We start from the raw sequence: 13,490 nt of genomic DNA, 5'->3' as shown, positions 1-13,490 counted from the left end.
AATATGGGCTCGTTTGTATTGGTGAATATTAGAGCGATGTTGACACCTCGCAAGAAGACGGATGGTAGAGCTATAGCAGACAATCCAGAAGCTGATTTAGTTTATTCCAGAATGCAAGCCAAGCCGTGTTTATTATTCTTTGATGATAGATGATACGTAGTCCTTTTGTAGTTAGTACTTGTAATTTTCAAAGGAGGCCGGGATCCATCTAAATTGGCTCAATGAGATGGATCGTTTGCCAATGGAAAATGGGTGCAGTTTTCGGTGTACATGATTAATATAACCCACTCGTTGCAAAAATTTATTTTGTGTTATCATGATGTAATCCAAGAACAGGAATACATGCATGCATGCAGGGGACTTAGGTTCCGTTTACGTTATCAAACAGACCCTTTTTTATGTCTGAAAACATCTGAATGTCTGAAAATGTTCAGATTCAGCACTTTTTTATGTTATCAAACAGATCTTACTGTTAAAGAGTGTAGAGTAGACCCATATCGTATCGTATGTCCGGCGATTCTGGAATATGCTACTGTAGCATTTCATCGTTGGTGTCAACATAGTAGCAGCAGTTTGTTGCTGCTCACTCATTTTCATTTGCTTCTCAGTTTTTGTCGTATAATTCCTAGATAGTACTTAAAAGATACTCATACAGTAGTAGTATAGCGTATTTGTTTGTTGTTGGTGTGCAATGTGCATCAATCAGAGTGGGGCTAGCCATTGGAACAACCGACAATATATAGATAGGCCTATAAATCTAATACTGACATTATCATAATCCATTTCTAAAATCATTAAGAAGAAAGAAAGAGAAACACAAAACCGAACCCCCAAAAAAAAAAAAAAAAGAAACACAGAGTGATGGCCCCGGTGGACCTGGGTAAGGACTTTATAGTTGTACTAGCAGCACTCTTTATCGTGCATTACCATACCAAAAATGGTGTTGGGCTAAAAGCCTGCAATCTACTTCATCATCCGAGGCGCCTCCACCTGACCGCCAAAGATTCAAGAATCCCCAGCCCCCCACCCCCGGGGGTGGGGGCCTTTTTTTTTCCATTGGGTGTGGGGGTGGGGGGAGGACGCCTGCAGACTTCAGCAACCACGTGAAAGGACCTAGTGAGCGTCATCTCATCTCAACAACTTGATATCTAATCTAAGTTGGTCGGCTGCCATTAATCTTGATACAGACTCCGCCCCGCCTTAGCCTTCAATTCATTTATCAATTTCCTAGAATATATATATTAACTAGTAGTATATGTTATGTGGTGTGGCTGTACTACCAAAATATGCAAGCCCTCCATTTGGTTTTCTATTTGTAGCTCTGTTTCTTCAAGTAAGTACTAATTTTTTTTCCCCTTGCATTATTCAAAGCAATTATAAATGACGTAAAATTCAATGCATCTATATATCAATAGTAGTACTACTAATAGTAATAAAAGCTAGAGAGTGGTCTTCTTGCCAGCGCTTCTCACTCAGTCTCTCTGCTTCTGCTTTCCTACCTGAATTTGGGACTCTTTTGAGTACATTCTGGTTAGCCTGTGTTTCTTTCTGTGCGAACTCCTGGCGGACGCCGAATAACAATGGCAGAAGAAGAGGAGCAAAAGTGGGAGCAAGAAGAGGAGTTGGAACGAGTAGAAGAATTGTCGTCATTAAAATTAAGGCGGTCATCTACTGCTCGCACTACCTCTACTGGTGCTTCTCAAGATACTAGTGCTACTGCTTCCACTGCCACTTGTACTTCTACTACTAGTCAGTTGGACGGAAATGGCAATTGTAAGACCAATGGGCGTATAATTGAGCCGCCCTCCAACTCCGTCACTGAAAATGAAGTTGATCTAGATGGGTCAGTTCTTGATCGAGATAAACGAGAGGGGCCGGACAAGATTGCTGCTTTATTTGATAGTGTGTTTCACAACCATACCCGAATCACAGATGCTCACTCCAGGTCGGAACCTTGTGTTTACTATGACAAAGATGGAGGCAAGTTTCTTCTTCTTACCTTTCAAGAGAGTAACTTGTTGATCTGTATGCTCTCTGCTGTTGGTTTTCAACTCTTTTTTGTTCTGTAAGCATGTGCAAACCTGGCTTGCTTTGACCCTACCTGTCTGAATAACTTCAAAGGGCGCCCCTTCCTCTTTAGCTTTTGATTGTTACTATGACCCTACCTATCTGTTTGCCTTTGGGATTCTCTCTGTTTCTGTCCCCATGGTTTTTTGCTTTCGCACGAATACTTTTGCCAATTATTTCAAAAGTTCATCTTGTTGTGAAACTGGATTGGGGTCTAAGAACAAATCGGATGGGGGTTTCCTGCAGCTGGTGGCTATGTCTTAGTCTCATCCCACTTCAATTTTGAGGTAGCCAATTTTCTTTTCTTGAACAATGTGCTTATAGATGTGTTGAGGCGAAATCACACTCAGTTTGAGAGTTACTTTTCGGTGACCTTTTGCTTTTCTTTACCTATCTGTCGATGGTTGTTGTCTGGATCTCCTCCTACCTCCTTGGTTTTGTACTCCGAGTGCTGAGTTGATGTTGCCCAGATAGTTTCATTTATTGAGACAAGAAGAAACGGTTCAACTGCAAGTACAAAAATGAATTATTTTCCATGACTCTGTAAATTGTTTTCCAAGTAAACTTCCAGTAGTTTCATGCGTCTTGGAGTACCTCTATCCCTTTTTGCTGGTCCATGTCATGATATACCACAACATTGTGATCCCAGCTTGTGCCAATTTGTCTGATACAAGAACTGCCGCACTTCTCTCTATCACATTGACTGAAGTATTATCTGCACTCTATGGATGGGACAATCTGCAGTAGTTTTGAGTTACAATCACTTCTTCTTGTTGTTCCTTTTTGTGAATGAAGGACTATGGAAGTGTCGCTTCTGCTTTTGGACCTATGCAACTGCACGTCTTTCTGTTGATCTTATTCAAAAACTTAAGGGGCCCTTATATGAGCTGATGATTCACAAAACTATAAATCAGAGGGAACCATGTTTCACATTTGAACTAGAAGGTCAGTAGATACTTGAATAATAGAGAATTTGATGTTATTGCACTTACTAGAAGTTTAAGTTGTCTGTTCAAACACATAAATTTTCCATGGAGGACTGGTAGGGCCAACTTCTGAGATAACTGCTTGCTGATACTCGGCTTTGGGCATGGGGCAATGTGACACAAGTCAATAACATACCTGCTTAGTGCTGCTAAATTATATGGAAAATCAAGTTTACTAATTAAACTTCTGCTGTTTTTGCAAACACTTCTAACTTTCTCGAGTTTGAGCAGTTGTCTCCATTTGTTGCAACAGATTCATGCCTATATTCTGCAGGCAATATATTTGGATTTAGATCGCAAGATTGCTATTGAATGCTTGCTCTATTGATGCAGGGTCGCGAGCCAATTCCACATTTTGTGGAGATGACCATGTTGAGGGAAACACTGGTGTTAGAATATATGAGACCAGAGAAGGGAATTCTGGTGCTCAGAAGAGCTGTGATTCTGTAATTGACTGTAGAGTGGAGGGAAACAAGAAGGATAGTTCTAACTTGACAAGTCTTCAGCATTCCCCAGTTCTTTATGACGAATGCAGTGAAACTTACAAGTCCCAGGAAATCCAAGAAATTGAAAACGATGATATTGACCTCATTAATGGAAGTGGTCTGGACGTTACAGAATTAGATGTTGAGAGAGTACTTGAAAAACAAAATACACATGATTTGTACTGTCCAAACTGTAATTCCTGTATTACTCGAAGGGTTATTCTTCGCAAAAGAAAACGCCAAGCTCGCATCACTAGTGAAGATGTTAGACGTAAGAAACTAGAAACTGAAGTTGAATCCAGTTTGACTCACTGTTCTCGACAGGGCCAACAAGCAACCAGCATTGAGGTTCATACTACTGAAGAAAATCCATTGGATGATACTTCTCAAGCTGCAGAGAAGTATGAACGTGAGAGAGAGACTGATGTCTTCAGATGCTTATCATGCTTCAGCTTTTTCATTCCAACAGGTTTGACATGTTGCAATTTGAATGAAATGAACAGTTAAGATCTATGTGAAAGTTCAGACCTGCTTCTTTTCCAGGCAAGATGAAATATGCACTTTTAGTTTCCTGGTTGTGCAACAACTTATTGAGAACTATTTGTAAAACATGCTAAGCACTATTCATTGCCTATTTTTGCTTGGAGTGAAGATAAACAATTATATGGCTTTGTCTTTGTTGCCCATGGTGTCCCTACTTCCTTTTTTATTCAACTGTCTCCTAATGTGGAACCAGTATTACTTGATGACATTTCTGAACTTGGGAAAGGGTCTCATGGCATGCAGGAAGTAAAGGTCAATGATGGATTATGATATTATCTATTTGGCAACACGGGTTACTGAGACCATACATTCAACATGTATTGTTGTGTATCCCTGTATAGTGATTATCATTGGTATTGCAGGAGAGAAAAGTAGTTCACTTGACATATTCACTTCCAAAGAGGTCTACATTCTTGGAACTAGCACATCAGGGCGACAGTTCTGATGTTTGGCTAGCTAAATCTCAAGTTTTCTTGCCAAAATTGAGGGTTATATTGGTCATTTAACGCATGAAGAGCACAGTTTGACAAAATTTTTCCCAGAAAGTTACTGTACCATGACATGCTTTATCACCTTCAAGTGTTTAGGCAACACTATGTCCTCTATTTGGATCTCAAAGTGAAAGGTAGTGAAGTATTACCTTGTGCAAGTTGCTCATGCATTTGTGAATTGTTACATCTAAATTGTCCTTTTCTTTTAATTCCTTTTCTATTGTGAAAGCATGCATTTGTTACATCCAATTGCCCTACCAGTGGTGTGAGTGCACTTTCCTGTTGCAACTTGGGAGGGGGATGATGATTTACCTAGACAGCGTGTAACTCAGCTTTGTGACCACTGAGTCCATGCACGATAGATAAATCATGAGAAGTCACATGCATGATAGATCAATCATGAGAATGCATGATGCAGATGTAACTAAATTTGTTGGGATTGCATGCAAAATGGTTTCAAGAAACCTTCAGTTATTGTCTGGGCTATGGGTCATACCACGTCAAAAAAATTCAGTATTTCTTGTTGAATTTCAGGAAATGGGTTTAAATTGTTTAAGATATTTGGAGATAAAGCTGAAAAGAAGCCTGTTAAAGATGAGCAGAAATTGACGAGTAAAAGCGGGATATCCTCTACTTTTGCATCAGATAGGGAGAGAACTTCAGAGCCAGGTTTCTAATCCTATTCTCTTTTCTGTGTATAGTATATTAACTAGCACTGGGATAAAATTCACCCATTTTGTATAATTTTGTTATGGGGTACCGAAGTTGGTTCCTTCTCCTAACTTTGCGACAATGCACTTTATCTCCTTCCTATTGCTTATTAGAGCCTATTCTCGTCTGCTTCAGTTTTTCTAGACCTGTTTAAAGAAAGTGCTTTCTGAAATAGTTGTTAAAACTTAATAGGGTAAATTTGAATATGACAATTTTGAAAAATACAAGCAATGCCACACTAATGAACATTTTCAGGAACAGTTTTGTTTATATAAGATAAGCTAAAACCATAATAGGAAAGCAAACTAAGACACTTAAAGAAAGCTAAAATCTTCTTCTCTATGGAAACAAAGAATAGGAAATGAAGATCGCCAGAAAGAACAAGTACAGCGTCACAAGAATACATTTCTCCAATAACTTGACATGAAGCATAACTTTTCAAGATTGTAAGAGGTTTTTCTCGATCTTGAAGCTCATTTAGAAGCAGCTACCAAGTAGACACTGAATTATGGGCAAATTCTGGTCTGAATTCTGGGGACTGAGGGGATTATTTTTGTTTGCTGTTGGAGACAAGCATTTAGATTTTGGTCTGAATTCTGGGGATTGAGGGGGACTACTTTTGCTTGCTGTTGGAGACAAGCATTTAGATTTTAGCCTTGAAATAAAGCTATAAGTTGGTCCACTCATTTTTTTCTAGTTTTTATCTTTTTACAAAGTCTAGAGAAACTGAAAATCAGAAGCTGAGTGGACCGCTTTCAAATCACCTTTTTTTCCCAGCATCTTAAATGAAGAGCAATAGACAAGAATGCAGCTGAAATCAAATGTTTTCCTCTTTCTAGTCATCATATAACCAGGGAAATAAAGATTCATAGTGCTTTTGGAAAAAGCTTTAAGGTAATATGGTTAAAGTTATTCCTTTTCTTAGAGTTGTGTTTCTTTGCCTGCAAAGGGATCTAGCATGTCCTGTTCTTGTGGTTTCAGGACTAATTGCAGTAATGTTCTGCAGGCAATGTTTCTAGGTCAGAGGCTTTGACAACAAACAGTAGCACATCTCTTTTGGCATCGCATGGGAATGGTCAGGATGGTCAATCCTTCTCAATGCTAAAAGATCTCTCAACCAACCATGGGAAAAGCATTTATAGGAGCCCAGTTGCTGAATCTGAGGAAGATGGAGATAAGATTTCACCCTCTTCAAAAGAAGAAATCTTGATCAACGGAAAAGAGGTGCTGAATGCAGGAGACAACTGTAACAATACAATTAAGAACAGAGGTACAAGAATGATCACTAAATTGTACTTTTACATTTGAAGGTTATGAAAGAAGCCCTCAGAAAAGTCGAAGGTAGTTAAAAAACTTGCGAGTCATCTCATGTGCAATTATGCACGAGAGATATGAATTCGTTTCCAACTGACAGAACCCTTTTTTGTTATCACGTTGAAATCCTTGTAAATTACTTGCACCATTGCTATAGTTCTAATTCTCTATGACCATTTGATCTTACTAGGTAAATACATGTTTCTGGTATTGGGTGTTGAAGATTCTCATTTCTGTGCATCTACTACGTTAGATAATTGATGTTGTCTACCTAAAGGAGGCACAATTTATATTGGTAATGAAATAGAAGGTTCTTTATGACTTTTGTATGTGTCTGCTTTGTACACTATGCATATGTGGCTGCATCTATTCCTTTGCTTGTAAATACTTTGAAAAAAAAAACTGATTTGGTAATGTTTGGTAATTATTATTCATAGTATCTTCAGTAATATTTGGTATATTCTTGGTATTAATGTCTTCATTGTGCATGATGACAAGAATTCAGTATATGCTCCTTGCAATAAAAATTGCTGTTCTTCCTTCTAAGCTACTCACCTAATCTTTTTGGCCCTCGGATACAGGAGATGCTGCAAAGGGCCACTTTGAATCAGCAACCGGCAGTCAGCCAAACACATTAAACAATTCCGTAAACAGTGTAGCATATCATCAAAGTGACTCATCGAGGGGCCACTTTGAAGCAGCAACCGGCAGTCAGCCAAACACATCAAACAATTCCATACACAGTGTAGCATATCATCAAAGTGACTCATCTAAGGCACCTATCGACAATGTACCTGTTACTAATGGAGAATCTCTAATTATTGAAAGTGAGCAAAACTCATCAAACATTTCAGTAAATGTTGCAGCATATCATCAAGGTGATCTGTTTAAGGTACCCACTGACAAAATTCCAGTTATGAATGGGGTGTTATCTCCAGAAGGTCCTGTACCAGGAAATCAACCAGATGGACTAAAGCTTCTGATTTCTTCACCTGGCGGTTCACCTGCTTCCGAGAAATCACGTGTAGGCCAAAATCCTGACTTGTCAACACAAAACAATGGTGCAGGTACATTCTTTTAAAAATTAGAGGCAAAAACTAGGAATCACCTGAAATGAAGGAGTGCACTTCTTTATGGTATTGCAAGATATTGCCATAATCCACTTGAAAGTTAGTTTATTTTTGTCTTGCCATAATCCACATTCAATCCTTTCTCCTAGTCCAGTTGTATTTTGCTAGTCTTCCCTTGTCTTCCCAAAAGGTAACACAACGCCTTAATTTCCCTTCAGTTAGCATTTTTTAGAAACAAATATGGATAGACAAATGAATATATTACTTGATATGTCTCGAGAAAATATCCACATATTGGGGCCATAATTTTGTTACAAGTCAACGCGTGAAAAAGATGCAACTTTTGAACTGAGCAATTGTGATGCAAATAGTTTCTTTGTTAGTCAGTTTCTGCTTCTCTAGTTGATAGTTGGAGCTTTTTGACTTTCAGTAGAATTAGATAGTTCAATTGAATAAGACGATGGTCCTAAGTGATGTCACATCTTAAATATTGGTCTCTAGAATAAACATATACTGATTTATTGATGTAATGTCTTTGTCAATTGTTTGTCAACTGTGCTGAAGCGTGGACCGATTTAACAATGTTTTCATTCACAGTGTTAATTTAGGATCAGATATTGTAGAGTTTCTTGTTTGAGGTTTGCCTTCATCTTTGTTACACGCGGATATGTGTGTGTGTGTGTGCATCTAGTATATGTTATTGCATTTTGCTTTTAATATCAACTACAAGCATTAAAAATCTAAAGACGTGTGTTTCACGAACATTCACAGCTTAAGATTCTGAAAATATTCTGATATCTAAATGATGGTTATGTTTCAAGGAGATTAAGAATACCTTACAACCTTGACAGATGGAGCCTACCTGAATGAAAATTCTCCGCAGACCATCTGCAATAACAAAGAGGAGACTCATTTTGGGAAACTCTTCAAAATTAACAAAGATCCTGCAGTTTTGTCAGTGAAAGGTATTTCACTAAATCAAGACATACCAGCTACTATAGCTAAAGATCTGAGGAAGGTAGCAGCTGAGCTAAATTCAGGTGAAATTGCAAACTTCAACTGTAGTCAGGCATGGTTGTCAAATAAATTCTTGTAGAGTAAATCTGTAGGGTTCTCTCCCTTTGAGACTATTTTTTGCTAATAGAAGGAGCTTGTAGTTTCCTCTAATTAGAAGTTGAACAAGAAAGATTTGCAGTTATATACAGACGGCATGCACACACCCACGTTGATGCATCTAGATCTTCCTCCCTCCCCATGAGATTTGAATTACTTGTAAGTGGATGTTGAAAATTCCAAGTTTGTATAACTTACTGTCTGGAACGTGTTTAATCCACAATTCCTTTTGGTACACACACATACACGGAGGGAGGGAAGAGGAGAGGAGAGGGGGGGGGGGGGAGGCAGAGAGTGCTTAGTTGTTCATTCATCCTGCAATCTGTTTAATTTCATCTATTTCCTTGGTCTTGAGTTCAATCTTACAGATCTTTCAAAATATCAACACTTTTTCCAATTGCTGTTGTAGATCTGCATCTCTAACTCAAAGCGCATGTTTCTTGTGTCTTTTGTGATGCATGCCAATGGGTATCTAATTCTTTCTTGAGGGAAACTCCTAATTGACTGCTGTCATATTACAACCTGTTGCAGGCAAGGATACAGTTATAGTAGTAGAATCAGAGGCCATCAGCACAGTGGCTTCGCAAAGGCAACAAGACTTGACTATTTCAGAAGAAACAGTGACCTCAGCAAATTTAACTACAAATATCTCTGTGACTGAATCCACAGGAGCTGACGTTAGACAAGCATATGAAATTGAGATAATTAGAAGCATTGTTTATGGTGGTTTAGTCGAATCAATTACTAGCCTAGGTGTTGTTTCATCTGCAGCTGGTGGTGATGCCACCACACGTAAGTTTTATAGATGGCTGGTGATACCATCAAGATTTGTTTGCCAGACTGCTATGACCACACATTTATTTGCTTTAGTTCATCTCGAACTAAGATTAGATGTAGTTGATATCTTGCTTTGCTTTGCATTTTTTTTATATTGAACTGTTTAACTTTAACTGAAGAAGAAAGCAGTCTTTGTCCTTACTGATTATTGTTTACTTGAAGCAACGTGTCTTGGTAGTTTTTAATGTGTTTAATATGCCTGGAGACGTCTTGTTTACTGAGAATCATTGCAGTAAAATGTGAATTAACAATCTGAATATTATCTTCTCTATCCCAGTTCAATGGTCCAAGTCTAGATGATACAGTGTTGAGTGCTCATGCTCTTTTTTATTTTTTAACATTTCCGTACTGTTGTGCTGCTTCTTAGTTCCATGGAGAGGAAGTTATGCATATTGTCCTTACTATAAGAATGCGTTGCTCTTTTACTCATCAAAGGATTCCTCCTTAGTTTATATTTGTACACGTTCCCTTTTTTTCCTTTGTCATTTAGGATTTATGGCCCTTGAATTGTACTTATCGTACAGTATATTGTTGCAAAATGTTGTTTTCTTTTGAACAATCTCATTGGTTTTTGTTTCACATCTTGCTGCAGTGAATATTCTAGCTCTAACATTGGCCAATGTGATTGGTGGACTCGTACTAATTGGTCACAATGTGAGTTGATTTAGTTTCAACTGCTTTCTACTAAGCATTCAATGTTGGTTTATCACAGCTCTGCTGCATAAAAGGTTGTGCAGTAAACTAAAAAGATCTCATTCCAATTACCAATTGATTTCCTGCCTAGACCCTGAAAAAGCTATGAGAATACGTGGCGGATTTTCCATAATAATTAAAATAGATCTTGACATTAGATGCGAGTGTTACATTAAACAAGTTCTATAGGATCGTATTCATAGAACTATACAAATATTAATTTCTGTTGCAAGTGTTAATTTAGTAACCTGCTCCATTTTGCACCCAAGCATGTGAATTGCATTGTTGCAGGTCCAGTCTGCAATCTCTGAGTGTTTTTATTTGCTTACTATGGACCTTGAAATCTGGTACATCATTCATAACATTAGAACACTTATCTTTTGCTGAGTATGCACATTGCGCTTGGATCACTATCTTTTAGTCATTCTACACATCAACCTCTAGTTTGGGGATCACTGTTGGTTTTTGTCTGTCCAAGCCGCGTTTTAAGGCTTAAGCCATCAAAACACGCCAATTGTAATTGATCTTTTAGATCGAATCTAATTTTGAACTTCTTCTGAAACTGACAGCTCTGGGACCTGAAGAAAGAGCAAGTAACAGAGCAGATGGATCGGTACAAGGAACTACTGGGCAGCAGAGAAAATTTTTTGCTTCATACAATTGTTGTCACACTATCTTTTGTAGTATTTGGTCTAATCCCTCCCATTGTTTATGGCTTCTCATTTTTAAAGAGCGGTAACAGGGAACTCAAGCTTCTTGCAGCTGCGGCAGCTTCACTATTATGCATTCTAGTGCTAGCCACTGGGAAGGAATATGTTCGAAGGCCACCCAAATCATATGTGAAAACCATAGCATACTACATACTTCTGGGCTTTATGGCCTCAGGAATTTCTTATGCTGTTGGTCAGCTGATCAAGAGTCTCCTAGAGAAGCTCCATTTCCAGTCAAATTCACCTGTTTTCCAGGGCCTTTCCAAGATGATGCCTACTGCTGCAGAATGGGCATCATATTGACCATTTTTCAGGAATTTCTCGTGCTGTTGGTGAGCTGATTAAGAGACTCCTGGAGAAGCTCCACTTCCGTTCAAATGCACTTGTTTTCCGGAGCCCTCCCAAGATGGCGCATGCTGCTGCAGAATGGGCATCGTATTGACCATTTTTCATGATCATGTATACCTAATGTCTGCTTGTCACATATACCTTTCTTGGTCATTCTGCTTGACATGTAGTAGAATTCAGATGACAGTTCTACAATTTTTCAGATTTTTTTTTTTGGCTTCGTCTTTAAAGGAGGATTCAGAGGACTACTTTTGAGTTTTCCTCAATTTTTCTTATTTTTCTTTTCCTCAATTAGGAGTGGGCAGAAAACACTGTTGACATGTTAACCCGCGATATCTGTTTTGATGTGCTGTGAAGATTATGGTACCTGATCCGCATATTTTACAGGATCAAAAGAGTTGATACCAACTTAAATGTGGGGTGGATTAGGGTCAGAGGTTTAGAAATTGGTTGGTATCTGATCTGTTCCGCACACACACAATATATATATTTAAAATTTAAAATTTTTATATACATATAGAAAATATTATTTTTAAAGCTAACTAATAAAAAATATTATTTTAAAGCTAAGTAATTTCATTAGGCAAATTGTAGTTGAAATATGAGAAATTATAATTTGTTTATAAGATTCATTTGTAGAGATCATAATTTTATTTTCTTGGAAAAAAGTTTAAGTAGTGTAGAATATATTAGAATTGGAAATGTTTAGTACAATTTTCATTGATTTTGGATTCTTGTTAATATATATATTTTTTTATACTCTTTGTTTTTTAATGTCTAGGCATGAGACTTTTTTTGGGTAAATTTTATATTAAAGTTTAGATGAACGTGTTAACTAGAAAATTAAATTAATATAAATTATTTTCTAAAAAAATTAAATGACGAGATGGACAGAGTAAGTACTTGTTCTCGCCCCTCGAGGTCAGTTCAGCCGGTGAATCCTCAGGGGTATTCCTCGTGGGGCGCGATTCGAGTCTGGTTTCACATATCGTTTGGGTGCTCTTGGGGGGCGAGATATCTCATGTTCAAGGAGATTAGTCTGGCAAAGTTGGGATACTCCTTGGGTTGACAAAAAAAAAAAAAAACTTGTTCTCTTTTTCAACTACTTTTTTTCAACTAGTATTGAATAATTGGTACTCCCTGTTACATCGAATAGGCAAATTAACTGTGGGGCTAATGCCCGAATCTCGTAGTAGTGAGAAAACATTAGCTGGCAAATTTGATTTGACCGTTCTGTCTCTGATATACCGCAGAAATTTCGTCACGCACAAAAAACGGCTGGACCCCATGGAAATTTTCCTCAATCCTTAAATATACATGTCTCTAGCTTTCCGGGCAATCGTAGATGGGATAATTTCAGAAACCTCGGGAAGTTTCTGACAGTCTCAATGACCTCCCCTGAAGTTTCGAAATTCCCGTCTACCTCCCTGTTAGATTATTGAGCCCCAAATATGATATCATGGACGTTGAATTGACAGAAATATCCCTGCTATTGAAGTAATATATTCTAATAATGGGATGAAATAATTAGTGAAATAAGTAATACATAGGATTAACTAACTTAACTGGAATTTGGATGCAAAATGAATTGCTAATTTCGGTTAAGAGAAAAGGCGCCAAAAATGGGCACTCATTTGGTTGTTGATGTGACAATGAGAGCTGACTGATCGTTGGTGATGTTCATAGACCTTCATCAGCCATACTTAGAATGAGAAGAGCATTTGAGAGCTTCAGAAGAAGCGCGAGAGTTGAAGAAATTGAGGTGAAGTATTGCTAGAAAGGGTAAAGTATTGCTATTCTGAGAGCATCTGAAGCAAAGCAAGGTTAGATACTAAGAGAATGTTTTTCCACTACTACGAGAATCAGGCAACACTTGGGACCGCGGGGGAAACGGGGTGGGGCGGGGCAAGGGACGGGGGATGGGGGGAGTTATTTGACAACGGGGCGGGGACGGGGAAGGATCCCCCGTCCCATTGCCACCCCTAGCGAGGTTAATACTCGTAAGGTATCACAAAAAATTTATCCAATAAACATTTTCTGAACAAGTTAAAAGGTGGCAGGACAAAAGTACTGTATCTACATCAGAAACATCACACCCACTTCTTCTCAACTAATGATCTCA

The 13,490-nt window shown here is 38.2% G+C and overlaps 1 protein-coding gene across 5 annotated transcripts; it reads left to right on the top strand.

Moving 5' to 3' along the window:
• The first annotated feature begins 832 nt into the window (after positions 1-832).
• Positions 833-11,643, top strand: LOC113729830 (membrane protein of ER body-like protein). 5 transcript variants are annotated; one of them, XM_027254096.2, is made up of 11 exons: positions 840-1,980; positions 2,863-3,012; positions 3,387-4,007; positions 5,107-5,241; positions 6,290-6,553; positions 7,179-7,424; positions 7,536-7,664; positions 8,519-8,707; positions 9,312-9,572; positions 10,210-10,271; positions 10,880-11,643. In XM_027254096.2, exons 1-11 carry the CDS (start codon positions 1,581-1,583, stop codon positions 11,321-11,323), a joined length of 2,901 nt encoding a protein of 966 aa, XP_027109897.2. In that variant the 5' UTR covers positions 840-1,580; the 3' UTR covers positions 11,324-11,643. The 5 variants fall into 5 exon arrangements, with proteins under 5 accessions (XP_071934068.1, XP_027109897.2, XP_027109896.2 ...); XM_027254095.2 differs by having other exon boundaries at positions 7,512-7,664; XM_027254094.2 differs by having other exon boundaries at positions 842-1,980; positions 7,179-7,664.
• Positions 11,644-13,490: the final 1,847 nt, after the last annotated feature.

The sequence above is a fragment of the Coffea arabica genome, chromosome 2e (genome assembly GCF_036785885.1).
Source record: "Coffea arabica cultivar ET-39 chromosome 2e, Coffea Arabica ET-39 HiFi, whole genome shotgun sequence".
NCBI classification, from domain to species: domain Eukaryota; kingdom Viridiplantae; phylum Streptophyta; class Magnoliopsida; order Gentianales; family Rubiaceae; genus Coffea; species Coffea arabica.
This window is presented reverse-complemented; position numbering and strand designations above follow the sequence as displayed.

Bases quoted from the DNA above. Each gene is read 5' to 3' on its own strand.
- LOC113729830 (XM_027254094.2), top strand. From the start codon at position 1,581: ATGGCAGAAGAAGAGGAGCAAAAGTGGGAGCAAGAAGAGGAGTTGGAA. The intron at 1,981-2,862 runs GCAAGTTTCTTC...TTGTGAATGAAG, and splicing joins TTACTATGACAAAGATGGAG to GACTATGGAAGTGTCGCTTC. The intron at 9,573-10,209 runs GTAAGTTTTATA...ATCTTGCTGCAG, and splicing joins TGGTGGTGATGCCACCACAC to TGAATATTCTAGCTCTAACA.